Raw genomic sequence first — 27,281 nt, 5'->3', positions numbered from 1 at the left:
AAAGAATCTTTCGGGGACCTATCAATACATGGTGACTGGAGCCACAAAAAGGCATGAGAGTGGTGAGGCAGGACAGGGCAGGGCATCATTGTGACGGTGACCGGCAACCTGGCACGGAACAGAGGGCAAAAGGGAGACGGCTTGCTGACTGATAGGAAGTGGGGGATGGACCAGGGGTCCCTCAGGCCAACGCTCCCTTGCTTGGGCCCATTTCACCTAGGCTTGAGGGCGTAGAGAAGATTCCAGCGCACGTGACGCAGCCTCCGCCGCCCTCTCCCGGCAGCTGTTGTCCCTTCACCCTTCGCCCGCTCGGCCAATACGCATGCGCCCCCTTCTCGAGCCTGGTCGCGCGCCCCGGCAGCCCTACGCATGCGCGGCCTTACAGGTAACCGACTACACCCGCGCACGCCTGGCCCCCGTGTGCGCCTGCGTCGGGGGAGGAGCTCTGAGACGCCGCGCGCGCTCTCGGTCCCACCCCGCCGCCTTTGCTTTTCCGGGCGGGGTCAGCGCAGGCGTCTCTCCTCAACGACCCAGGTGCCGTTTGTTTGTCGTTCGTGGCCCTCAGCTGTGTCCCTAGACTGGGACGTGGCCTCAGGTGCGCCCTGGCCGTGGCGAGGTTCCCCGGACCAGCCGGGTCAGAGCCCCTCCTGAAATCCTGGCAGAGCCCCCAAATCCTAGGGGAGAGTCCCCAATATCAGGGCCTTCTAAGGCTTGTTAAAAGTCTTTTTGAAATCCTGACCAGATCCCCTCAGAAATACTGAAAGGAACCCCCCAGGAAATCTTGTAGATGACCCCTGAAATCCTGTCAGAATCTTCTAGAAATTCTGTCAGACTTCTCCCTCAGAGCCTGTCAGAGACACCCCCCCAAACCCTGTTTCGCTCCTCCCAACTCCTATCAGAACCCTCCCCCCAAGTCCTGCCAGAGGTCCCCAGAAACCAAAAATCCTGTCAGATTCCCCTCCAAAATCGTGTTAGAGACGCCCTCCCCCGAAATCCGGAGACTCCCCAGAAATCCAGTCAGAGACCCCCTTGAAATCCCCACAATGCTTGCTTGGGTCCTCCTCCTGCTAGAATCTCCCCGTCAAAGACCCCTGAGGTCCACCAGAGCCTCCCTCGGTCCCTCACCAGGAGTGTGTCCCCCAAGCCCTGTCAGAGGCTCCCAGGGCCTGTCAGCACCCTCGCTCGCAGGGACCCTTCCCCACTCAGGCCCCACAGCCGTCACCCCCCTTCTGCACCCCCCAGCCTGGTCCACACTCTGGAAGGGTCTCTCTTGAAAGACCCCTTTTTCTAGGACCTTCTAAAAGCCCCCAGGAAGTGTGCACTCCACAGCTGTGGACCCCGTCTGGCACCAGGGAGAGCAGGGCGTGGGGAGTACTTGGTGAGGAAAGGGGGGGCTGAGTGGGTGGGGTGAGGACAGACAGGCCCCAGGTGACCGTATGTTGATCGTGTGCCCCAGTGTGCCCAGTTCAGCCTTATATGGGCACCACTGTCTGTTGTCATTATTCGTAGCTCCCCTTTCACTCTTGAAAGTGTCCTGGAGTTGGGACAGTAAGTCGTATGGTCAACCTGGGTATGATGGAAGCAGGACAGGGCACTGTCAGGGCACAAAGGAGGGAGTCCCTAACTGCTCTAGGCACTCAAGGAAGGCTCCCCAGAGGAGCTGGGAGCCTGGGCCTGGGAGGACCGTAGGAAGATGCTGAGTCCCTATATGGGCCGTGAGGGACCTGGAGGTCGGCCAGTGGAGAGAAAAGTGGCAAGAAGAAGCCGGGAGTTTCAGGGACCGCTCTGTGCTGCACCAGCCTGAGGGGCTGGACTTAGCCCTGAGGGCACTTTTCCTGATGTGCGCCCAGTGGTGCCAGGACACCCTGCCAGGTTCCCATCCCCATGGGGATCACTTTCATGGTGTGGGGCCCTCTGGTGTCAGTTCACTGCGGCCTGGATCCCATGGCCTCGGTGCCCCGGGCCGCCTGCTGGGGGGTTCCAACTGAGGGCACTAGGGAGCCATGGAAGGGCTGGGAGCAGGAGAGAGGTGGGGATCAAACTCACAGGCGAAGCCAGCAGTTCCAAATACAAGCTGATAGGGCAAGAATGTCAGTAGCCCAGGGTGGTGTGAGAACCCAGGGACAGCCCCTCTTTCGGAAACATTTTCCAGAGGAGGGGACATGGGAGCTGAGACAGGAAGGGCCAGTGAAGAGGATGTCCCAGGCAGAGACCTGGAGGTGGGAAGAACTGGCTCAGTTTGGGGAACAGCACACAGTTCAGAGTTGCTGGAGCAGCAAGTGGGATTTGGGGTCAGGGAGACAGGTGGGATCAGGCCATGAAGGGCCTTGGATATCAAGTCCAAGGTCTAGGCTTTGCCCACGGAGTGCTTGGGCGCTGTGGAAAGACATTGAGCAGGGGAGGGGCAGGTAGCTCTGGGGCCCTGTGAGGATGGATTGGGGCGGGAGACTGGAGTCAGGAAGCTGGGTCAAGGGCCCAGGGGGAGAGGCTGAGGCCTGACCAGGGGCCATAGGGAAGGAGAGGAGGGGTCAGGGGAGAGTCACTGGGCAGGAGGGACAGGGCTGGGGAACTTGACAAACTGCGAGGAGGAGGGATGGCAGGAAGGAGTGACCCTACCCCCTTTGATCTCTGCCGCCCACTCCTTGGGCCCCCCATTTTCCCAGCTCACACCTCCAGTCCATAAAACAGGTCTGAGTGGGAGCTGCACTGGTCCAGGCAGGGGTAGGCAAACTGGTTCTGAGAATCCAGAGTGGCCTGGCGCACAGGTGGGGCAGGGCAGGTCTTCATCCACGGGTGGCTGGTCTGAGGAGGCCATTCCCCTGTTTGTCCTTCCAGGATCTCTTGAAGAAGCTGGTCCCTTTTCGGTCCCTCCCGGTGATGTGGGGGAGCTGTTAGCTTCGCCAGCAGCTGCAGAGCAGCGGGGGTGGCCCATGGACCTGCCAGAGAGCCAGGCGGGTGGCCCTGCTGCCGAAGGTAAGTGGCTGCATCCCTGTTTGTCCCGTGGGAGGATGAAGAGGGAGGAGTGGGTGGATGGGACACCAGGCTGTGACTCGGGGACTTGGGAGAGGTGGCCTGGGGTGGCTGAGCCTCCACCTCAAGGCAGGGTGGGCGGTAGGGAGGGATCCTTGATGAAGTGCCTGCTGTGTGCCCACCTGCCTGGACACCTTATTTCATTTGCTCTGGGGAGGCCAGACTGGGAGAGTAGAAGCCTCTGCATGCGCTGTGCCCCCTGCCTGGAGCACCCTCTCCAGTGACCCACAGGCTACCCTCACTTCATTCAGATCTCTGCTTTCTGTAAAGCAGCTGCCCTGTCGCACTCTCTCCCCTTTCCTGCTTTACTTCTCTTCATAGCACTGACATCTATTTGTCTGTCTGTTTAGACTCTGTCTCCCCCACTAGAACATGAGCTCCACAGGGCAGCCTCGGTTTTATTCACTCTGGTATTCCCAGTCCCTAGAGCTGCGCTGGTCAATGTGCGAGCCATATATGTAATTTAAAATTTTGTTAGTAGCCACATTGAAAGAAAAAAAAAGAAACAGACAAAATGAATGGCAATAATAGATTTTATTTAACCCCATATATCCAAAACAGTATCCTTTCAGCATACAACAATATAAAAATGTGTTGGAGTCATTCTCTTTTTTTCATACTAAGTCTTCAAAATCTGGTGTGTACTTTACACTAATAGAGCACCTCAATTTACACTCACCACAGTTCAGGTCTCAAGAACCACTGTGGCCAGCGGCTGCCCTGTTGGTCACGCTGCACTGGAGCAATGCCTGACATGTAATAGGAACCCAGTTGCTAAGTCCTTGAATAATTGGATGGATGCAGACCAAATGGGTGTGAAAGCGGCTTCGGGAGGAAGATGCTAGGTTGCCCTTCCTGAAACTCATCTATTAAGTGAGAGAGCCCGAGGGAGACTGCCATCCTAGAGGAGAGGCAAGACCCCTTTCTTAGAGGCTCCTAGCAGGCCTGGACTCTGGCCTCAGGAGGCTCTCCAGATAAGAAGGTAGGAGGCAGACACCGGGGTTCGGGAAGTGAGGGCAGGCTGACCGAGGGACCAACATCTAAACATCTAAACTTCGTCTGCACCAGCAGAGGGCATGCGGCCACCGAGGAACCATGGCCAAGGGCTGAGCCAGCTTTGGGAGGCTCCCGAAGGAAAGGGAGGAACACACCCAGAAGGGATGGAGACCAAGGAAGGCAAGGAGGGAGAGAGAAGGCTCAGGGAACGGAGAGTCGCTGAGTTGTGGGGAAAGAAGCACAGAGACAGGGAAGAAAATGGGAGCGGTGGACATGGAGACAGGCAGGCAGGACTCAGGGGACAGAGAGATGGGGAGGAGGATGGGGAGAAAGAGCCAGAGAGAAAAAACTAGAAAAGGGACAGGACAGAGACAGAGGTAGAGACACTGAGGAAGGAAATGAAGGAAAGAAGACAGGAGAGAAGCAGAGTGACATCTTCCTGAGGGGCCCCGGGAGGCAGAGTGTCACATCTGCACTGTAGATACATGCAGATCCTCAGATCCCACGACATCTGGAGCCAGCCAGTCCTGGGTGACCTCACTGGGCCTCAGGGTCCTCCTCCATAACATGGGGGCACAGTGAGAGGAGGTGTCTCCCCTAACTATACATTCCCACTCCCCTTCCCTAGAAGCATGAGTTCAAACCCAAGGGGACAAATTTTAGCTCACTACAAAGAACCCTTGAAGAATCAGGGGGATGAGAAAGGGCACTCATATGTTGAACATGTGACCTTGGGCAAGTTTCTAACTTGTCCGTCTCTAAGTATCCTTATCTTTAAAGTGAGGCTAATAATAGCAGCCACCATGGTTGGTGTAAGATGCTCAGAAGGGGCCTGGCTCCTATTAAAGGCTGAATACATGTTCAGTTTTATTATTGAGCTTCCACCATGTGCCAGGCCCTCTGCCAGGACCTTTCCAGATTTTATCTCATCTCTTCTCCAGGAGCGAAGTAACCACCCCCCCACCCATTTTCCAGAGGAAGAAACTGAGGCTCCAAGAGCCTGAGTCCCTTGCCCAGATTGCCCCCTGAGTCTGTCAGACCTTGCAGCCTGTGCTTGGCCCTCTGCTATACCCAGCTGTCCAGGGTCAGGGCAGGGAGCCTCATAGGTCACTTCCAGCCCTGGGAAAGAGGCTGGGCTGGCCCAGTGGGTCCTGGGGTAGAGAATATATAGGCTCCTTCTATATCTTGGAGCATTTGTTGAGTACCTGTTATGTGTGGATACAGCTGTGGACAAACAGACCCCAGGATATTCACATTGTGCAGAGGCAGGGGAGTGGGGGTGCTCTTCAAATTCATAGACCTAGCCCTCCCATCCCTGGGGAGGGGAGATCACTCTACCCACCCATTTTACCGGTGGGGAAACTGAGGCTCCAAAAGGAGAAAAGACTTGCTCACAGTCATGAAGCTGGACTCTGAGCTCCTAACTGCTCCCCACCCACCCTGCCTGGATTGCCCCATCCCCCTTCGTTTCAGGCCCCAGGCCGTGGGCACTGATGTCGCCAGCCTCAGGGATGTGGGAAGGAGAGAGACCCAGCCCCGAGGCAGGCTGGGAGACCGGAGATGCTGCCGGGAGTGATCGATCCAGGCTGCCCGCGCGATATTGGATTGTTCCTGGCTCCTGGGCCCACCTTCACCCTCGGCTTCTCCCAGAATCCTCTCTTCTTTGCCCTCCTCCACCCTTAGCCCCCTCTGAGCCGAGCCTGGGAAGCAGGGGAAGAGAGGAGGAAAGGCTGTACTCAGAGTATTTGTTCAGTATCTGGGCTCCTGAGCCAACTGAACACAAAGGATTCAACAGCAGGGGCACTTCCTGGCCTGAAAGATGGGGCCCACATTCCCAGGTCAGGGGATGGGGGAGGTGACTCAAAGACCCTCACATTGTGGCTGCCACCCAAAGCTTCCTGCGGTTCCCCACCAGCCCAAACTCCAGGCAGCTTGAAATGAATTCCTTTCCCTCTGCAGGAGCCAGGACCTGGGGTCACCCCTCTTTGCTCTTCATCGTCCCCCCTCCTCATAGGTGGGCTGGCACTCTTGTCTCCTCAGTGTACCTCTCGGACCAGCCAGAGGAGGGGAGCCTGGGGACACCGCTCAGCTTAGAGGAACAAATACTCAACTCCACGTTTGAAGCTTGTGACCCCCAGAGGACAGGTCAGAGAATCAAGGAATTATGAGGGATGGAGATGGGCGGCTGGGAACTGGGGAGCCATAGCGAGAGGGATGGGCTAGGGTGAAGTGGATGATTGTGGGAAGCTTCCGGAAGGAAATGGATAAGGGGATGGAGGCCTTTCAGGACAAGGACAGTGAGGGGAGGAAACTTGGGGAACGTTAACAGAGGAGGGTGGGGCTTTGGGGCCTGGGAGAGGGAGGAAGGGCAGCCACTGTGGACCTGGTGGGGCACAGCTGGTCCTCTTCAGTCCACCTTCTGAGGTGGGGATGACTGGGCCCCATTGCCCAAGGGCCATGGTGCTGGGGTGCCACCAGCCCAGCCAGTGGTCCCACTTCAAAGCCATTGCCTGTCCCCATCCCCCACCCCTCACCTGCCCGACTCCCTCACAGCCTGCTTTATCCCCAGGCACTGTGGCTGTGACCCATGTACTAGCCTACCTGGAGGCTGTGACGGGACGGGGTCCCCAGGATGCACGCCTCCAAACACTGGCCTGCAGCCTGGACCCCAATGGCGAGGGCCCTCAGGCCACTGTGGACTTGGACACCTTCCTGGTCATCATGCGGGACTGGATTGCTGCCTGTCAGCGGGATGGGTGGGTCCCCGCACCTCCCCCCTCCCCCAGGAAACCCTTCCTAAGATCTAACCTCATACCTGCTTACTGCAGCCAGCACCCTTTGGGCACAGCGACCTGCTGTAGTTGGAAGGAAGCTGAGGAGGAGAGAAAAGTAGAGATGGGGTTGGGAGGGGGTTCTGAGGACAAAGTGCCTGAAGTTGGGAGGCAGAGGGAGTCTGGGGGCAGAAATAAAATGGGCTGGAAGGAGGAGAAGGGTGATTGTTAAGGGGCTGACAGAGGCCTGTCCCTATCCCTCCTCCAAACCCAGTCCTTGCCCCTCCTGCTTTTCCATCTGGCCCCGGGCGCTTGCCATCTGGCCTCACCTTCCTCCCCACGGTGCTCACTCTCACCTGACCTGTCCCCTCCCACCATCCGCAATCCCCCTGCCAGTGGCTGGTCAGGAGTGGGCAGGTTGTTGCAGGGAGCTCTAAGCCTCATCCCTTTGATACAGGGGATTAGAGCTGGAAGAGGAGACCGCCTTTGAGGGAACCCTGACCTCCCAGCAACTGCCATCTGGTGAGATTGTTATATATAGAATGAAGCAGGCAGGCCCAGGGTCAGACAGTGTGGGGAACTTCCCACCCAGGGGCAGAGCAGGGGATGGGGCAGGACTCCAGAGACCTTTGCTCTAACCTGGAGCTGCGAGTTTGGCTTTCTAGATACCTCCATGACATGACTGCCTCCCAGCTGCCCTGAGCTTTGGGGTTTATTTGTTTTTTTCCTCACGGGTTCTTTCTAACTCCTCCTACCACCAGCCCTGTTACAGAGGCCCCTCCTACCTCTCATCATCATCTCCATCACCATCATCAAGCTGGCCCCTCCCTGTACTCTAGTCCCTGCATTCAAGGTCCCTCTGGTCTTGTTGCTGGCACTGCCCCGCTCCGGCCTGGCCTCAGCTCAGGCTGTTTCTCAGCCTAAACTTTCCGTGTCTTCTCTAATCCTTCACACCTGATAGGGAAGCCCTGGTGGGGAAGGCCTGGGATGCTGCAGGCTAAGGTCCCTTTCTTTCCAGCTCCCTCAGCACAGACCTGCAGTCCTCCCCTGCAGAAATCTGATTATCTGACTCATTACCTGCCCTGCTGTTTGGTTGGCTGGTTTGCTCACCATTCTACCCCAAAGTCTTCACGCACAGGAGGTGCTCCATAAAAAAGTGTTCATGTTCTATTTCTCCAGGCTTATAAAAACAAAACAAAAGTCAAAAAATATAGCTTTCTTGTTATTCTCTGGAACCTCCTCCAACCGGGCTGTGAGCAGGGAAGGGGCAGGAGAGGGGAGGAGAGGCTGGAGGCCAGGAGTCCAGGGAGGAGGCTGTGGTGAGGATCCAGGGGGAGAAGGTGAGGCCTGAGGCAGGAGGAGTGAGGGAGCCAGGACAGCCCAGGGGCTGGGTGGGTGAGTGGGAGAACTGGGAGGACAGACAAGTTTGGGGCAGTTGAGGTGCTGCCCAATGTTGGGCATGATGAATGTAGGGTGGTTGGGGGCTATGGGGAGATCCAGTCTGAGCTCAAGGTACCCATGAGCAAGAGGCTTTCTGGATGGTGTGTATAATTGCAACCCCAGGAGCAGATGGGATCACCCAGAGTGAATCTGAGGATGGAGGCCAAAGGAAGACCAAGGCCGGAATCCTGGAGCAATCCAACATCTCAGGCCACCTGGGAGCCCACCACCCTCTGTCTGTCTCCCTCCAGGATGCTCAGAAGCTGAGGATCCAGCCAACCTGGAGAGCTTCGGAGGCGAAGACCCCAGACCTGAGTTGTACCTATCCTCAGCCCCTCCCTGCCCTCCCCCTGCCCATGCCCTCCAGCCTGCCTAGGGCCCAGGGCCTGGCCTAAGGCTTGGGGTCCTTCGGGAAGGGGGTGAGGGACACAGGCTGTGCTAATAGCGCAGGGAGAGTGGGGCAGTCTCCTATTTCTCTTTCTCTAGAAGAGCCGCATCTCCCCGACACCAACACCTACCCCGACCTGGGGAAAGGAGGCCAGGGCTGTGGGCAGTGACCCTGGACCTTCCCTGTCCCCAGGCCCGCCACAGCTGACCTGCTGAGCAGCCTGGAGGACTTGGAGCTCAGCAACCGCCGGCTGGCTGGGGAGAACGCCAAACTGCAGCGCAGTGTGGAGACAGCCGAGGAGGGTTCCCTGCACCTTGGGGAGGAAATTTTGGCTTTGCGCAAGCAGCTCCGCAGGTGGGCCCGGCCCCGCCCACCCTCCTGCACACCCCCGTGTCCCACCTGCCCACAGGCACAGGCTCACTGCCACTTTCTTAGTATTTTAGGTAGAAACTGGGTTTCTGTCCCCCACACTCAGTCTCTTTCCCTCCTTTTTCCTCTGGGTCTCTGTCTGGGATTTCTCTGTTGCTCTGAGTGGATCTACATCTGTGATCTCTGTCTTCCTCTCTCCCATGTGGCCCACCTGCCCCTGCCCCCACTCAGTACCCAACAGGCTCTGCAGTTTGCCAAGGCCTTGGATGAGGAACTGGAGGACCTGAAGACTCTGGCCAAGAGCCTGGAGGAACAGAATCGCGGCCTTCTGGCCCAAGCCCGGCAGACGGTGGGTTTCTGGCAAGGGGCACAAAGGTGCACTCTTCTTCCTACTATCTTGGAGTCTGAGCAACAGAGACTGACTATGGAGTGGGAAAGGGCAGAGGTCTCCCGGGCTTCCTCCCTCAGTCCAGGCCCTGCTCCCCAGACTTTGGATCCACATCTACTTGCCATCCCTCTCATGACAAAGGGGACAGCAGCAGTCAGCAGGGCTCCCCAGACGCATTCCCCCAGCCCTGCTCTTCAGTGACCCAGGCCCAAGTTGTGTGCCCAGGGGTGGAAAAAGGGCAATCTGGGGGCAAGGAGGCCTGAAAAGGCGGCTTTGTTCTCTCTCTGGGCTCGGTCAGGAAAAGGAGCAGCAGCAGCTGGTGGCTGAGATAGAGAGTCTGCAGGAGGAGGTGAGCTGAGGCCCAGTGCCCACCCCTACCCCTTCCCCAGTCCTCAGGATCTCCCTGCCCTACCCACTGCTGCCCCAAACACGCCCAGCCGCCTGCAACAAACACCCTTCAGTCTGGTGAGGGAGACCTCAGAAGCCCAATCCCAATGTGTGAAGTCCCTGAAGGTCACATGGCTGCATGTGAGGACTGCCACAGTCGGTAAGAGGGTGGGGCATGGGGCGGACTCCCGGTTACGTGAGGCTGCCTACATAAGCATGGACCAGTCTGCCCTTCTCTGTGCCTCAGTGCCCTCACCTGCGAGAAAGGGAAAAATAATGGAATCTCCCTGGTTGGATTGTGTGAGATTTAAACAAGAGGATGCTAGGTACAAGGCAGGACACATGGAAAGAGCTCACTAGAAGATAGCTAGTGTTGTTCATATTTTTTATGGTGGAAAGAGCACAGGCCTTAAAGTCAGCCCTGATTCAAATCCCGTCTCTGGGAATCCCCTGGCAGTCCAGTGGTTAGGACTCTGAGCTTCCACTGCAGGGGACACGGGTTCGATCCCTGGCTGGGGAACTAAGATCCTACATGCTGCACAGCACGACCAAAAAGAAAAAAAACAAATCCCATCTCTGCCACTTACACAACAGACAGCCTTTAGGTATGTGACGTGCCCTTTCCGAGCCATAGTTTTATTCTCTAAGAACAGGAGAGAAGGGTATCTGTTCGTCAGGATTGCTGTGGGGATTAAATGGCCACTTTTAGCCCAGAGCCTAACACATAGCATGAAGAGGCCCAGTCCAGCCTCAGGGCTGACTCAAGCCCCATTCTGAGACAGAAAACATCGTCTTAGTTAAAATTCTGGGTCCACCTACTCCTTTTAGGTGGAAATAAAGCCCGCACGGAAGGTGGCATCTAAGTTGCTGGAGATCCATGCAGCATCTCAGTGCTCCTCAGTCAATGTCTGTTCTCTCTGCTGGTCACAGACTGATGTTCGTTGTCCCATCTGGTCCTTAGCCTTAGTCACCACTGCACGCTGGCATCCACTGGGGGGCTGGCATTGCCTTCTGGTCTCTGGATGTACTGTCCTCACTGCATCTGCTGGTGGTATCCCTCGTCGGAACCCGACAACCCACAAATGCCACTGGGGTTCCTCCACACCCTTTTAGGGGCACAGAGGAGGTTTAGCTGCTTTCCTGTGACTTTGTGTCTATAGGGGCCTCACTGGGCCTTCTGTGCCTTAGCTCCTCACACAGCCATCTCTGTTCTATTTTTCACACACCTTGCTGCTTCACAGACTGAGCTGGGAAACACCTCTCTCAGATTCCCAGATGTTCCAGAGGTTCTGTGGTTCAACTGCATCCATCCTGTCCAGCCGTCTAACCTGGGACTTGGGACTGGCCTCAGGGCCCATTTTCACTCTGTTGTTCTCTTCTTTGACTCTTCCTGAACTCCTCCTCCAGCGCTGAGGATCTCTGCCCAGTCCAGGCAGTAATACTCATTCTGCCTGATCCTCCCACATCTCTGTCCTATGTCTGTATTATGGCTTTTACATGTAAACCAAAAAATTTTCCACTATCATTCCCTGGCTCTTCCATGAAAATTCCCTCTGTCGGGACAATGGGAATCTCGCTGCAGGATGGCTGCCATGGTGTGAAGCATGGGGTGCAGACAGGATGTGACTGTTTCTTCTAGAACATCTCTTTTATTGGGGGTATAGTTGTTTTACAACGTTGTGTTGGTTTCTACCGTACAGCAAAGTGCCGTAGAGTTCCCTGTGCTATACAGCAGGTTCTCATTGGTTATCTATTTTATACATATTAGTGTATATATGTCAATCCCAATCTCCCAATTCATCCCACCCTCTCCCCCAAAACATCTCTTTTTAAGAACAAGAAGAGGGCTTCCCTGGTGGCGCAGTTGTTGAGAGTCCGCCTGCTGATGCAGGGGACACGGGTTCGTGCCCCGGTCCGGGAAGATCCCATATGCCGCGGAGCGGCTGGGCCCGTGAGCCATGGCCGCTGAGCCTGCGCGTCCGGAGCCTGTGCTCCGCAACGGGTGAGGCCACAACAGAGAGAGGCCCGCGTACCGCAAAAAAAAAAAAAAAAGAAAGAAAAAAAAAGAACAAGAAGAAACTTTCCCTGAAGCCCCATGACAGGACCTCCCTCTCATATCTCATTGGCTAAAGTGACATCAAATGATTATAGCCGAACCACTCCCTGACATGGATAACACAGCCACCGATAGGTCTGGGATGCTTTCAGCTCGGAAGAAGAAAGCACCAAAGAACCGGTGGCTTCAGTCTGAAGGACACTAATTAACTTAACAAGAGGTTTTGAAGGTTCTGGGCTGGTTTGGCAGCTTTTTGACTTGTTTGTCTGCCCGTGGCCTCGGGATCACGGATGGCTACAACAGCTCCAGACCTCACGTTCTCACTCAAAGCAGGACAAAGAGGGACAAATGCTCCTCTCACGGCTCTCTCTCTTCATAAGAAGGAAACATTTTTCCAGGAGCACCTCCACTCCACCCCCGCACCAGCAGACTCCTCTCACAGCTCACTGGATTACATGACGAGAGGCTGGGATAATATCTGACCTTCCTCAGCCTCTGGAGTGGGAGGCAAACGAGTGAGAGGGGGTGAGAATGGCTGCTGGGTTAGCTAACCAGCCGGGTATCTGTCCTGAATCTGCTGAGATTTCCATCTTGATTTACCTCCAGAGCTGCGGCTGGGACCCACCTGCCCTCGTGGATAGTGGACCCCCAAGGAAAGTAGGAGAGGGAATAAGCAGGGTGAATGGCAGCCGGCAGTCTCTGCCTCCTCCTGGCCCAGAAGGCCTGTGCCAGGTCAAGTGCCTTGAGCAGCGCCTGGGACATCCTAGGCGCTTGATAAACAAGCTATTCTTGGTTCCCTTCCCCCACCTTTCCCTTCTCAGCAGCTGCCTACAGACCATCTATAGATCAAGTTCTCAAGTTACAGTAGAATAATGCTGGAGTAAGGGACACTCAGCTTTCCTACGAGAACGTACAGAGCAGGGCTCAGGTTACTGCAGAAGGAGGCAGGAGCGGCTGAGTAACCAGGTTCCCTGCCGAGTGGCCCAGGATCCAGCCTGTAAATCCCGACCAGGTGGACAGATGTTGACACAGCATTCCTGGCCCGTCCTTCCTCTGCCCTTCACCTGGCAGCCCAGGCCCGCTGAGCCTGAGAGGGGGAGAAGGCGGCTGATGGAGGACTTGGAGCTGAGCCAGGCTGGAGTGAGGCGGGGAGCTGACCTTGGTATCCCTAGGGGCGCAAGGAGGAGGGATGTGGCCAAGGGTAAGTCGACTGCCTCCGTGCTCCTGAAATGCTTTCCCCAGTGACTGCCTCATGTCAAAACTCAGTGCAACTTGCTAGGTTTTTGGTGCCTGGAAGCTCTAGACTGGAATTTGGTCTGTTTTATTCTCAAATCCCATTTTGTGGCTGGCGTGGGCTGCCCTCTCCCAGCCCCCTTGTTTTTGCAGATAACTCTCTTTACCCTTGAGGACTCAGACCCAGTACATCCTCCTTGCAAAGCCTGGGCTCCCACAAGGCCCAGGGCCCTAGGCCCACCTCATGTATTATCATCTGCTTCTGTGTCGGTCTCCACCTCCAGTGATGAGCAACTTGAGATGAGGGACGAAGCTCGTTCCCCATTCTCATCCAGGGCTGCAACTGGCTCAGAGGAGTCTGGGAGTTAAAAGTGCAGGATTCGGGCTTCCCTGGTGGCACAGTGGTTGCGAGTCCACCTGCCAATGCAGGGGACGCAGGTTCATGCCCCGGTCCGGGAAGATCCCACATGCTGTGGAGCGGCTGGGCCCATGAGCCATGGCCGCTGAGCCTGCGCGTCTGGAGCCTGTGCTCCGCAACGGAAGAGGCCACAGCAGTGAGAGGCCCGTGTACTGCAAAACAACAGCAACAAAAGTGCAGGATTTGGAATCAGATTTGGGTTTGAGTCCACTTACTCTCCACGTGACCTTGGCCAAGTTTCTTAGCCATGCCAATCCTTAATTTCTTCTGTAAAACTGGGGATGATTACAGTGTAAAAATTAATAATTGGGACAGCCAGACTTTACATTCTTCCTGAAAGGCACAGTATAACGCATATAGCAGTATCCATGAAATCTTCCTTCCAAAAATTAAACAGGAGTCTGGACAAGGCCCTGGACCTACACATCAGTTTATAGGAAATAATGAGGGGGGAGGAGCATGGTAAATATCCTGCACAGGGAACAAGAACACAGTAAAGCAAATCCAAACGCACCAATTCTACAGGACAAATGACCTGGTTTCTTCTACAAATGAAGGACCTGAAAAAATGCCAGGACTGGGGAGGCTGGGGATCACTGTCAGATGAAAAGAAATGGGAGGTTTCAACCAAAAGCCGTGGTGGACCTTGTTTGGATCCTCATTCAAAGAAGCTAAACGTGAAAAGACATTTGTGAGACAACTGAAACCAAAAAAGAGCACTGGGTGTGCAATGATATTAAGGAATTATGAATAATTTTGTTAAGAGTGATCACTGTATTGTGGTTTTACTAGAGGAAAAGTCCTCAAGTAGAAAATACAAATGCTGGAGTAGTTACAGGTGAAATAATATGATGCCTGGGGTTTACTTTAAAATACTCTGGTTAAACAAAACAAAACAAAAAAATTTGAAAAATATAGAAGAAATAAATGGGGAGAATGTATATGATTATTGAAATTGGGTGATGGATAATGGGGGTTCATCATACTGGTATTTTTTGGGGGGGCTGTGCCCCGCAGCTTGTGGGATCTTAGCTCCCCAACCAGGGATTGAACCCAGGCCCTCAGCAGTGAGAGTGTGGAGTCTTCACCATGGACTGCCAGGGAATTCCCATCTTTATCTTTAAAATAGGGCATAAGAAATAAGCTAACACTGGCAAGGTGTTCAGTAACTATTAGCAATAATAATTAGCTCATTTAATCCTCACAGCCACCCCGTGCATCCTATCTTATCTCCATTTTTGCAGCTCTATTTTGATTTTTCATCCGCAAATCAAAGCTGAGATCCCATAGGATGGTTAGAAGGATTAAATGGGCTAAAACATAGACAGTGCTGAGCATGAGGCCCAAGGCACATCAAGTGCTCAGCAAATGTCAGCTGTGAATATTAACATGGCCGTTTGCTGAAGTGAATGTGACCAGGGTCCCTTCTTTCAGAACGAGAAGCTGCTGGCCGAGCAGGATGGAGTGAAAAGGAGGAGTGAGGAGCTGGCCACGGAGAAAGAGGCTTTGAAGGTGCCACCCGTCCCTAGCACCTTGACAACTTCCTACCACCCCGAGGCCATTTTTACAATCACCAGTTTCAGCCCCCGTGGTCTGGTGAGATCAGGGACTTCAGTCAAGCCGTCAGGTTCCCAGGGCCAGTGGGCAACTCAGCTGAAACCCCTCTCGGTGTAGCTGATGTCCAGAGACATGGATGGAGGTTGAGGAGAGGGGCTCGGGAGAGTGGGCAGGCCAGGGAGGGCATGCCAGACAGATGGACGGGCTCCTTCCTTGGCAGCGGCAGCTCTACGAGTGTGAACACCTCATTTGCCAGCGAGACGCCATCCTCTCCGAGGTGAGGGGGCTGGGGGAAAACATTTGCCTTCTGTGTGTCTCCTGCCCCAAGTCTGCAAAGGGAAGTCCTGCTTGGCTGTAATCCTTGGATAATTAGCCAGGAGAGATCAGAGTGGTTCCCGGGAAACTGGTGCTCTCCCTCAGGCCCTAGCTCTTCCCCCAAGCCCACCCCGCCTGTCCCCCCAACACCCAGCCTCAGCGTCTTTGGAGGGCTGGGCCCAGTCTCAGTGAGCTTTGGGCTTTCCCAGCGCACTCGCCACGCGGAGAGTCTGGCCAAGACCTTGGAGGAGTACAGAACTACAATCCAGGTAACCCACTGGCCTGGCCCCACTCTCCCCACTTCTCTTTTGCCATCTCTGGGATTTGCTGCCTGCTTCTGTCTCTGTTGATCTTTTTCCAAGTCTCCACGTCTTGTTTCTTCCATCGCTACTGTTTGACTGTGTGTCTCTCTCCCTTTCTGTCTCTCTCTGCCTTTTCACTTTTCCTCTGTTGCTTCCTTTCTCTCTCTCTATCTCCATCTCCTATCCACATTCCTTTTTTTTTTTAATATTTATTTATTTATTTGGCTATGTTGGGTCTTAGTTGCAGCACACGGGGTCTCTGTTGCAGCGCACGGGCTTCTCTAGTTGCGGCACGCAGGCTTCTCTCTAGTTGTGGTGTGTGGGCTCCAGAGCGCGCAGGCTCAGTAGCTGTGGCGCGCGGACTTAGTTGCCCCAAGGCAGGTGGGATCTTAGTTCCCCAATAAGGAATCGAACCCACGTCCCCTGCATTGGAAGGCAGATTCTTAACCACTATACCACCAGGGAAATCCCTCCCATCCACTTTCATTCTCTGTGGGTGACTTCTCACCACATCTCCCCTCCTCCTATTTCTGTATCTCTGCCGGGCTTGTCTAGATTCTTGTCTCGGCCTCTCTCTGGGTCTAGTCCCTCTGTCTCCTGAGGCGACTCCTCTCTCTATACCTTGTCTTCAGAGTCTCTTGCACCCCATGTGTCTCTTGCCTCTCTGTGAATCTGTTTCTGTGTCTCTCGTTTTTCCATGTGTTTTATCTCTGCCTTCCTTTTCTTAATTTTCCTGACTGATAGGTTACCTTCTGGGTTCCTGTTGCTCTTTGCCTCTCTTTGGCTTCCTAAGTTTCTGTCACTGTTTCTTCCCCTTCTCCCTTGGCAATATGTGTCTGGAGGAGCCCAAAGAAGTCACAGGAGTGGAACTGACCTTGGAAGAGGAGCCCAGGCATGGGGGGGTGGGGAAAAATGGAGACCCAGGGGTCCCCCACTTCGTCCTTTGCAGGAACTGAAGCTGGAAATTTCACACCTGGAGGAGCAGCTGAGTCAGATCCATGAGGGGCTGGATGAGTGAGTGGAATGGCAGGGGTGGAGGAGGCAGGAGGGGAGCCCCAGGACAGGGACCCCTGGCCTCCAGCCCCAAGGTGGGCAGGGCAGCAACCCCAGCATAGGCTGACGGACAGGTGGTGGGCAGGCATGGAGGCAGCTTTCCCCGTCCTGACTGTGTGGCCAGGCTACCCGAAGGGGCTCAGGTGAGGAGAGTGGACTGGACCAAGCTGCCACGACCATCGCTGGGTGTGGAGATCCAGGCCATTCGGCAGGTGGGCCTGACACCCCCAGAACACCCTAACCCACCGCCAGCGGCAACTCTGACCCAGCCCTCTCACACCACCCCAGTTCCCCCAGGACCATCTCAGTCCTTAACTTCATCCCTAACCCAGTCCTTGGTCTGAGCACCAAACCCCTGCCGGGTGCTGCCCCCACCGACTCCCCAGCCCAACCTCTCACACCACCTTCTTTCCACCTCCCATCCTCACGCCTCAGCCCATCTCCATCCCACCTCTGACCTGTCTTCTGCCTTAATCTGACTCTCCATGGCCTCAGAAACAACTTCTTCTCTCCCAGAAACAGGAAGTGGCAGCCGCCGATCTCTCCAACCCTTTGTGTGGCGTGTGGCAGTGGGAGGAGGTCATCAATGAGACCAATGAGGAAGCTGAGTTTCCACCTGAAGCCCCAACTGGGGGGCAGGTGAGCACAGGAGGGACTCTGAGACCACTGGATCCAGGGGCCGGGAAAGGGGCCTGGGACACCATGTGCCTTCACTGTTCCCCATCTCATAGACAGATGTTGACTGAGGGCCTGCTGGCTGCTGGCCAAGGAGCCCCCAGCCAGACAGGACACCACCCCTGCCCTCTAGGGACTGGCCTGCTGGTGTGGAAGACAAAAGTGAACAAAGCAAACACACAAATTGCATGCTAGTGGTTGTCCTTATTTCAAATACACTGTCAGGAATCACCTTATTTAAAATGGGACTACAGTGGGAAGGGAGTAAGTGAATTGTTCTTCTTGACACCATAAAGGTACAGTAAGCATTTACCTTTTGAATATGTCACCTTTAAGAAAAACTTAACAAGCCCTCTACGTAATCTTGAATTCAACAATAGCCATTGTTTTATGACTTCCGTAATTACCTGAACAATATTTCAAACGTTGTTTGAAACAACGAAGACAACTCATCTTCAGTGTTCACAGCTGAAAAGTGAGATTTTAAGCTGTTAGTGCCAGAAGAATTCCTTTTTTTTAAGGAAATATTGCTAACAGCTCTGTAAACAACGCTGTATTGTCTTGAAAATTATACTGCTTCAAAGCTGTTCATCATCCTTAAAAGACAAACTCGTTTCTCTGTTCACTTTTTCCCTGAGTTGAGAGAAGCTTCTGTTTCTCTTTGACACCAGCGCTCCTGTGGGATTCCTCACTGACCTCTCCCACTGCTTCTGCAAGGTTTAGGCACCCTCATCCCTCATCCTGTTACTCATGGGAAACTGAGGCTCAGAGGGCGATCACACAGCTTGTGGGGGGCGGAGCCACGCTCCTCAGGGGAAGTGTAAATTAGAGCGAGCTTCTGCTGAGAGTGGTCCGTTGCCTGCTGGAGGGGAAGGCTGACCCGGGCCTCCGGGTGCTGCCTGCGCTGGCTCATGGGGATACAGAGCGGAGTCATTCAGGGCCTGGCTTCTCCAGCGCTCAAGGCCTGGTAGAGATCATGCAATCAGGCCATCCCAATGCAGGATGATCCATGTGCTAGACGTGGGCGGCGGGCCCTGTGGGAGCCTCGAGAAGAGAGTTTCCATGTTGGGTAGGCGACTGAAGGAGATATCACAGGGAAACTGACACGAGTTTATTTTGAAGAAAGAAAGAAGTTAAGTGGTGTGATAAAGGAGAGGTCTTCCAGGCAGTGGGAACAGTAAATGCAAGGATGTGAGAGCGTGAAACCACATAACATGTTTGTGGAGCAGAGGGCAGTGGGGGTGACTAATGAGAGATGAGGTCTGGCTGGATAATGAAAGGAATTCCCTGTCAATGAAGCTGAGAGGTTGTGCTTTTCTCCATCAAGCCACAGGAAGGCTGAGGGTAGGGAGGGGCAGGTCACCTCTGGATGTAGAAAGACCCCTCTGGGGCCACATGGGGACTGACTGGAGGCTGAGAGCCTGGGAGGCCAGGGAGGAGGCTGGGAAAGTGATCCAGAGGTAGAGGGTGAAGGTTGAGCCAGACCAGGGCCTTGGGATAGAGAAAAAGGGGCAGGGAGACAGAGCTGCCGACCTGCTGACAGCGGGGTTGAGGGCGCTGGATTCCGGGAAGGGAGTAGACAGAAAGACGCTGAACTTAGCTTGCCACCCTCTGAGGTAAGCACCCTGAGGGATAGGGGGGTGCTTCTCAGGGGCAGTGGGTGCACAAGGCTGGAGCTCAGGGATGTACTTATAAAAGCGTCGAGTTGGTGGTTGAGACCACAGGCAAGGATGGATGTCTCCAGAGAAAATGGAGGGGGACCTGGGTCCCCAAGACTGGGAACTTGGGAGGAGAAGAGTGTTGGAAGGGAAACGTTGAGCCTCTTTGGGGCCCAGATGAGTGTGAGAGGCGCAGGGGTCCTGAACTCCTGGGTCCTGAAGGAGAAAGGGGCTTGCTGGAACAACTGTCCTGCTTCTGGCTTCTGCTCCTGGAGGGATGCTAGAGCCACTCTCAAGTGGGGCCCAAGAGGAGGGCAGGGCTTAGAAGCAGGTGGTGAATTCTTGGCAGGTGTTGCAGCCTGGGAGACCTAAGCTTTTCTTTCCCACAGAGAAACTTCCAGGCAGAGCCTGCATACCCTCATGAAGGAAGGAAGGAGCGATCAATGTGGTAAGAAGATTGGTCCTCCCTGAGCCATCCCCCTGCCTCTAGCTGACGCCAACTCTCAGATGGCTAGAGTACAAGGCCTGGAAGAGCCCCGAGGGAGTGCATCACTCATTCCCTCGTTCATTCATGCTGAGGCCACCCTGGGCCTGCAGACCAGGATGAGTGAGACCCAGCCCTGCCCTCAGACCCTGATCGTTCCAGAAGGACATCCAGCACCCAACCCCACCTGGGGGGAAATACTTTTGGAGGAGGCCCTGCTTGGGATCCTTTAGGAGTGGTATTCGTATAGGAGGCCCTTAGACAAGAAGACAGTTGTCAGGCAGATGGGACAGCTCAGTCACTAAGTCACTGTAACTGAACACACCTCTCCCAAGGCCTCCAGGGAACTGTGGGATGAATGAGACCAAGACTGTGCCCCAGGAGAGCAGCCAGACAGTTGGGAGATCATCAGGGGCTCTGGAATCAGACAGCCTGGGTTCAGATCCCAGCTCGGTTACTTTGTGATGGGGTGGAGTGAACCCCTGCCCTGTGATTGTTACCGACTGTTACGAGGCTCATGTGCAGCCTCGGAGGATAGAGAAAGCACTAGATGTCTGGGCCCACCCTCCTCCATGGGGCCTCTGCCTTCCTGCGGTGCCTCTCTGTTCCCCCTCCCCTCTTGCAGGCTCCCGGCTGCGGCAACTAATGAGGCTGCCTGCCGCGGCCTCTAATTGGACTTGTCTGGGAAAGCTGAGATTGGGCAGGATGGGGGCCCTGGAGCTGTGACCTCCCCCAGCGTCACCAGGGAATGGAAGAGGGGGCTGAGCAGCGGCGTAGACAAGGGCTGGCGTAGGGGCTGGACATCCGAGCAGGGTGCGGTGGGTAGGGGCAGCATGATCCACAGATTGGGAAGCTGGGACTGAGGGAAGTGGTGAATCCTGTGACCCCTAGACGTGACCAGGGGCGAGAGCTTGGACCTTGAGAGAGGGGCTGGGGGTCCCCGAATAGAAGTCCCAGAGGATCAGACAGCTGTGTGTCTGACTGGGGCAGAGGCTGGGGCCCACGAGCCTGGATTGGATAGGAGTTGAGGAAACAGCTGTATCCTGAGGGTGTTGGGCCTGAAGCTGGTAGCTAAGGCTGGAAGGCTGGATCCCTGATCCCCAGCGAAGGTGGTTGGCAGGTGTTGTGGACCTCTGGGTCTCCAAGGGACGTCAGGGCTGGCCAGCTTGAGGCCTGAGTCCCCAGAGAGGCATTTCAGGGGCTCAGACAGCTGTGACCATAGGAGGCGCAGAGGCTGGAGCTTGCACACTTAAGAGAAATGATTTGGGATGGGGGCAGGGCCCACACAGTTGGGTTCTGGAGTCAAGGAAGTCTGAGCTGGAGTCCCAGTTCTCAAGACCCAGTAAGACCGAGACTGACTGAAAATGGCCCAACCCACCAGGCAGGAAGCTGGGCCAGGGGGTGGGGTCCCGGAGAGATCTGAGTCTCTGGTGTTTTGGGTGTGAGAGAACCAGAAGCCTCTGATCAACTGGGGGATCAGCTGGGAAAGTAGCAGCTGAGAAAGCCAATGAGGTGGAGAGGCCCCTGACCCTGTAGGAGTCACATACTCTGGAGAATTTGGTGAAAATTCCCTTGAAAAAATACAGATGCTGAGACCTACTCGCAACAGTTTGCTTGTTGGCAAACTCCAGGATATCCTCCAGGTCTCTCCACGGTGCCCATCCATGTTAAGAGCCCTCCTTTAAAGGTTCTGCCACACAGCGGGCGAATGGGAACCAGGCAGGGGAGACAGATGCTTGCAGCGACTTTCTTGTCACCCCAGGTTACCCAGGAGAGAGGAAGAAGAGGAAGCAGAGATCCCGGTCGTGGTACGCAGTCCCCTGCACCATCCACTGCAGGCCCTCAGATGAGGCTGCTGTAGTCACAGCTCCTCCCCAGCCCCTGCCCACACCCACAAGCAGGCCAAGAGATAACGATGCCCTCGCTGCAGCTAATGAGAGGAGACGGTGCTGTAGAGGGAGGCTGCAGGCCAGTGGGCGGCCAGAATGTTCCCAGGGGACCCCCCAAGCACACATACAGGGCTGCAGCCGCTACACCACAGACGTGGCTACACCCCCGGGTTGCAAAAATGCACAGGCACAAGCGCCCACACTCAGGAGGGGCCGGGCCCTCCCTGGCCAGCCCAGAACGCCTTTGGGGCACCGCACCTGTCACAGCTGCCCTGCCTGGCACCACCCACACCAGCTCCTTTGCTTCTCAAAGTGGCAGGTGACAATCCTGATTCTTAGGCAAGGGAAGAGAGGGAAGGAAATTTGGTGAGGTCAGAAGCCTGCAGTCCTCAGATAAGAACCGTGAGCCCCGAAGGTGTGCCAGCCTCCATTCCAGGCACCTGGGACCCTTCAGGGCCCACACCGTCCAACATGGTCTCTCTGAGCAGCCTGACCCCAAGCCCACTTCTTTCCCACCACACCACGCTCCCTTCCATGGAGACTGGGGCCTCACCTCAGTTTCCTCGCGGCTAGTGTGACAGCAATCTTTACCCAGCTCTCAGGGTGAGGATAAGTGTTAAGGATCAGGTAGTAAAGTGCCTGGCACAGAGCAGACACACAGGAGGCGACAGTGGTGAAGATAGTGGCTGGGGTTGGTGTTCCTGGAACTCTTTATTTATTATTGTATTGTTATTACCATATCATCATCCACAGAGCAAAGGCATGGGTGGGAAAGCCTGAGATCTGCAGAGGGGATGCCCTTTCAGAAAGACACGGGGGATGAGGTGGGAAAGTGAGTCAGGAGGAGTATTGGGGGCTTTAATCTTAAAGTGCCTGCTGGGCCTGGCACAGGGCAGGAAGATGGACCCAAAGAGTATACATGGGGGCTTCCCTGGTGGCGCAGTGGTTGAGGGTCCGCCTGCCGATGCAGGGGACACGGGTTCGTGCCCCGGTCCAGGAGGATCCCACATGCCGCGGAGCGGCTGGGCCCGTGAGCCATGGCCGCTGAGCCTGCGCGTCCGGAGCCTGTGCTTCACTACGGGAGAGGCCACAACAGTGAGAGGCCCGCGTACCGCAAAAAAAAAAACCAAAAAACAGTATCCACGGTGGACTAGGCCCAGCCCAGGGCTGGGCTCCTCAAGAATATGGAGTTTCTGCCCTCAGGGAGCCTGTATACTTCCAGAATCAGATAGAAGATGGAAATAATAATGTTGAGTAGCTCACGCAGTTATTGTACGCTCACTGTCTGCCAGGCACTGTTCTGAGCCTGCCTCCTGATTTTTTGGTTTTTGCCCACATTCACTCATTCATTCTCCACTTCAGCCCTGTGAGGTGGGTGCCGTCATCATCCCCATCCAGCACATGGAGAAAGTGGGGCCTGGAGAGATGGGGGGACGTGCCAAGGGACACATAGCAGGAAACTGGCAGAGCTGGGGGCTCAACGCAGCAGTGCGTCTCCGGGAGGCTCACGCACTGAACCACTGTGTCCCACCCCCTTCCATGTGGTCGCTTCTGTCCAGCGGGCTGAACCTAGCACCACTCCCAATCCAGGACCCGGTGTCTCAAGTTTGTCTCCTTTGTCCTTCCAGGTGGATCTCCCCATCCCTCTGGGAGACTCACACCCTGGAGACATCCCAGGAAGCCCTCCTGAGAGGTAGAGGGACCCAAGGGCCTGGGGGCAGACTTGGGGGCAGAGAAAAAGTCCAGCACCATCGCCCTGCCTTCCTTTCCCCCCAGCAGGCCCTCAGAGCCGGAGCTGCAGCAAGCCCTGGTGCCGGTGGTGAAGGAGCTGGTCCCAGTCAGGAGGCCAGTCTGGGGCCACCTCTGCCTGCGCCCCCTGCACCCCCAGCAGCTCAGGTGCACCCCAAGGCATCTCCAGAAGGAGGGTGATGGTCAGACAGGGCACTTCCGGGATACCATGGGCTCCCCTGGGCCCCCCAAGCACTGTGCTGCCTCCCCACAGAGTCACTCGGCACCCGCTGATCCTGGCGCCAGTCCTGGGCCTGCTGCTGCTGCTGCTACTGCTACTGCTGCTGCTGCTCTTGGTCCGGCTGCTGGGCCAGTCCCCGACCCCCACCTGGCCCCACCTCCAGCTCTGCTACCTCCAGCCGCCTCCAGTGTGAGGCACGCATCCTGCCGCCTCAGAGCGGCGTCTAGTTCAGTGATTTAACAGGGGCTCTTTTTACTGTTAATCCCGTGGGTGTGCCACTGTGATTTGGGATTATCCCATTGCCGGGACCCTAGATACAGTGCTGCAGGGTCCACAGTCCTGTATTGGGTTTTTATGTGAAGTCTCTTGTTTTTTTAACGTTGACAACTACATTTCTTAACAATAGCAAAACACAACCAGTAATGGATTAAGCACTAGGGGTTATATTTCCCTCACAAAACAAGTCTGGAGGAGGGCAGTTGTGGACCCACAGCTCAGTCTGCATAGCACCGGGACCAGCGTGCTGTGATTCTCTGTGACTCTCTTGGCCCTTCCCCTGTGCTCAGGAGGTGGCAGGTGTTGTAGCTTCATACGTCATATCTGCAGGGAGAAGGGGACACATCTCTTCCTTTTTATAAAGAAAAGCAATAGCCTTCCCAGAGCCAGCAGCAGACTCTGTCTCATCGGCCAGAACTGTTTGGCATGACCACCCCTAGCTGCAAGGGCAACCCGGAGAGCAAGCATCTCTCTTGGCAGAAAGAGGGAGAACAAGATGTGGGCCAGGCACACACATAGATGTCACCAACGGCCAGCAGGAAACGGTGTGCCATTTGTTCATTCAGCAAACACTTAGTGATCATCTATTTGCCATGGCTAGACCTTAGAAGACAGAAAAATAGACCCTCCAATGCCAGGCTGAGGAGCACTGATTTTTCTCCTGAGGATGATGGGAGTTTGGGGGACATTTAATTACTTGTTTTTGGTTATTTACTTTGTAATTGAGGTATAACTTACATACAATGATAAATGGACAAATCAAGTATCAGCTGGATAAATTACTGCACATGTAAACATCCATGAAACCAAAACCCGGGTCAAGATATAGAACAATTTCAGCACTGTAGAGGCTTCCTTGGGAGAGCTTTGAGCCAGGCAGGACAGTGATAGAGGTAGCTACAGGCTCTGTGAGAGCTCAGGAAAAGCACCTAACCCAGCCTGGGAGGTTAGAGATTTCTTCCCAAATAGGTGACATCTGCATTTAGTCTTGGAAGATGGGTAAGGTTGGTTATAGTAAACAGAGGCGGGGGAGGGTGTCCCAGGCAGAGGGATAAAAGTGTGTGAAGACCAGGTGGTTGGAAAGCACCTCTGTGTGTAGAAAGCCATAGGCAGCACCATGTTGCTTGGATTTAAAAAAAAAAAAAAAAAAGCCAGGGAAGGATGAGGCTTTAGAGTTGTGAGAAAAAAGATAGGCAGACAAGAGCCCATTAAGGGTTTTGAACACCAGCTTGAACTCTACTGCCAAGTGCCCAAGAAAGTGCTGTGATCAGGGAAGGGGCAGAATCAACTCTGGGTGGGAAAGAGACCTTCCGAGCCTGTACAGAGGATGAATAATAATGGAGTGAGGCTGGAGGCAGGAGGTGGGGAGAAGGCTGGGGCCATGGTCCAGGTGAGAGAGCATGAGGTCTGAGCTGGGCTGGGTGCATGGATGGAAAAAAGGGCAGGGCAGAAAGAGGCAGAGCAGGAAGGACAAAGCCAGGACTGACAGGCTATGAAGGAGGATGAAGAGGGAAGGGGCAAGGACTGCACCTGCATCTGACCTACTGACTCGTAGACAGTGGAGCCATTCCCAACATAGGGAACCCATGAGAAGGTGTGGGCTTGTGGGGGACACTCGGAGCTCATGTGGGGAGGAGTGAGTGTCTGGGTTCCAAGAAGTGGCTGGAGCCCTGAGCACTGAGCTTTCAGTCTAGAAATGGGGGTCTGGATGTTATTAGCTGTGATGGTGATTGAAATGTGGGGATTGCTGAAATTTCCTGAGGAGAAGGGAGTAGAGTGGGAAGGGGTTTGGGGCACCATTTTGTGAAAAGCCTCAAATGCTAGACAAGCGATCTGGGAGGATGGACTTCCCTGGTGGTCCCGTGGTTAAGACTCCCCGCTCCCAACGCAGGGGAACCAGTTTCGATCCCTGGTCAGGAAACTAGATCCCGCATGCTGCAACGAAGATTCTCGCAAATAAGACCCTGCGCAGCCTAATTAATAAAAAAAAAAAAAAGACGTGGGGAGGAAGTACAGGAAGAGCACAGGCCAAGACGGAGTTACCAGGCCCTTCAGCAAACAGAGGATGAGGCTTCTCACAGGGTTGTGAGGCTGAAAGAGCCAATACAATGGTATGTGGAAGAGTGCCCAGCATATAGTAAATGCTCATAACATTTTAATTCTATTTCTCCATGAGAGTAGTGGAATGGTCTAGACTTCTGAAGTTGCACAGATTTGGGTTCCAATTATCCTTCACTAGCGCTGACAACTTTCAGAGCCATGTTTCTTTGTAAAATTTGGCCAACTCCAGATAGTTGTAAGGATTAAACACAGTTATTCATTGTTCAGTATTTCTGAATAACAGGGAAACAGGCCACACCCCACAGCCTAACGGCCAATTAGGGCGCGGTCCGCCTCTCGGAAATGCAAATTACGGGAGAGCTTGCCAATCACCAAGCGCCAGCCCCGCCCCCTTTCCCCACGTCGACTCGCCCAGCTCCACTCTCTTCTCTAGGCCAATCAGAGCGCAGTCCGTGCGAGCTGCGCCACGGGAGCTAGGTTCAGAAACCTCGCAGTCCAGTTAAGGGAGTGAGTTGCCATGGTCACCACTGAGGGGCGGGGCGGAAGGGCTGGCCGAGCAGAGAGAGAGAGAGAGAGAGAGAGAGAGAGAGATTCTGATTGGCTGCTTCCTTACTTCCTTCACCGGTGGGCCAGGTGTTTCCCCGCCTCCGTCCCGTGCCCCCAGGAGCCTAATGCCTTTCTCCTTTCTCCTCTCCTCCCGCCCCGACCAGGCGCCCCAATGGTCTCCCGGGAGGCGCGCAGTTAGAAAACCCTGAAGAAACTGCTGCAGGCTGCTGCAAGAGAGGCAGAAACCCTTCTCTATTTTTTATTTTATTTTGGGGGTCTGCGGCCCCGTGGCTTTCGGGATCTTAGTTCCCTGACCAGGGATTGAACTCGCCCCAGCAGTGAAAGCGCTGAGTCCTAACCACTGCATCACCAGGGAATTCCTGGAAACCCTTTTCTAATAATGTGTTTTGCTTCCAGAAGGGCGTACTTAAGTCTTCTAATGGTGTATCTGGTTTAATCCTCAAAATAATGAGGGAAAGGAGGCTGGAAGGTTAGAAGCCGTTCCCAATACCACACAAGTAGGTTTAGGGGAACCCGGTTTTGAATGGCAGATGCATCTCCAGAGTCCCCCCATCGCCGCCCCCCCCCCAACTTTCCACTGCGCCCAAAGAGAAGTCGGGAAGTGATGCGAGAGCGGAAAAAGAGAAATTCAGAGAAAATGAGAGCCGGGAGAGAGACGAAGACCTAAAAGAAGAAAGAAAGAAAAAAAAAAAAAAAAAGACACGAAGGAGTCAGGCAGAGAAAAAAGAAAGTGATTAAGAATGGAAGGAAGAGTTTTAGGCAGAAAGAAGAGTCGAGAGAGGAGACAGAGATTCCCCAGAAGGCCGGGAAGCCATGAGGGTGAAAAAGAAGTATAGAGACTCAGAGAAGGACAGATACCCAGAGAGCAACAGAGACCCAGAGAAAGGGGCAGTGACTCGGAGGGGGACAGAGACCTGGGAGGTTACAAAGAACAAGAGGAGAAGGGGACAGAATCGGGGATGGGGTGGGAGCAGATATGCGAGTGGAGAGGGACAAAGG

At 54.8% G+C, this 27,281-nt stretch overlaps 1 protein-coding gene across 4 annotated transcripts; it reads left to right on the top strand.

Moving 5' to 3' along the window:
- Nucleotides 1-352: 352 nt before the first annotated feature.
- On the top strand, nt 353-26,793 carry KASH5 (KASH domain containing 5). 4 transcript variants are annotated; one of them, XM_060289494.1, is made up of 20 exons: nt 353-385; nt 2,836-2,973; nt 6,067-6,171; nt 6,596-6,782; nt 7,255-7,319; nt 8,489-8,555; nt 8,818-8,979; nt 9,226-9,343; nt 9,681-9,731; nt 14,911-14,988; nt 15,254-15,310; nt 15,558-15,617; nt 16,600-16,664; nt 16,828-16,915; nt 17,220-17,342; nt 19,426-19,484; nt 21,283-21,328; nt 23,038-23,102; nt 23,186-23,305; nt 23,412-26,793. In XM_060289494.1, exons 1-20 carry the CDS (start codon nt 370-372, stop codon nt 23,569-23,571), a joined length of 1,830 nt encoding a protein of 609 aa, XP_060145477.1. In that variant the 5' UTR covers nt 353-369; the 3' UTR covers nt 23,572-26,793. The 4 variants fall into 4 exon arrangements, with proteins under 4 accessions (XP_060145477.1, XP_060145474.1, XP_060145475.1 ...); XM_060289491.1 differs by having other exon boundaries at nt 23,186-26,793; XM_060289492.1 differs by lacking the exon at nt 353-385 and adding an exon at nt 405-534 and having other exon boundaries at nt 5,986-6,171; nt 23,186-26,793.
- Nucleotides 26,794-27,281: the final 488 nt, after the last annotated feature.

The sequence above is a fragment of the Globicephala melas genome, chromosome 19 (genome assembly GCF_963455315.2).
Source record: "Globicephala melas chromosome 19, mGloMel1.2, whole genome shotgun sequence".
Classification (NCBI taxonomy): domain Eukaryota; kingdom Metazoa; phylum Chordata; class Mammalia; order Artiodactyla; family Delphinidae; genus Globicephala; species Globicephala melas.
The sequence above is the reverse complement of the archived record's forward strand: the minus strand, read 5'-3'. Positions and strand labels throughout refer to the sequence as shown.

What these genes read in the sequence shown, in the direction of transcription:
- KASH5 (XM_060289491.1), top strand. An exon ending in CGGAGAAAGAGGCTTTGAAG is followed by an intron (nt 14,989 to 15,253) that starts GTGCCACCCGTC and finishes CTTCCTTGGCAG; the next exon opens with CGGCAGCTCTACGAGTGTGA. An exon ending in ATCCATGAGGGGCTGGATGA is followed by an intron (nt 16,665 to 16,827) that starts GTGAGTGGAATG and finishes CTGTGTGGCCAG; the next exon opens with GCTACCCGAAGGGGCTCAGG.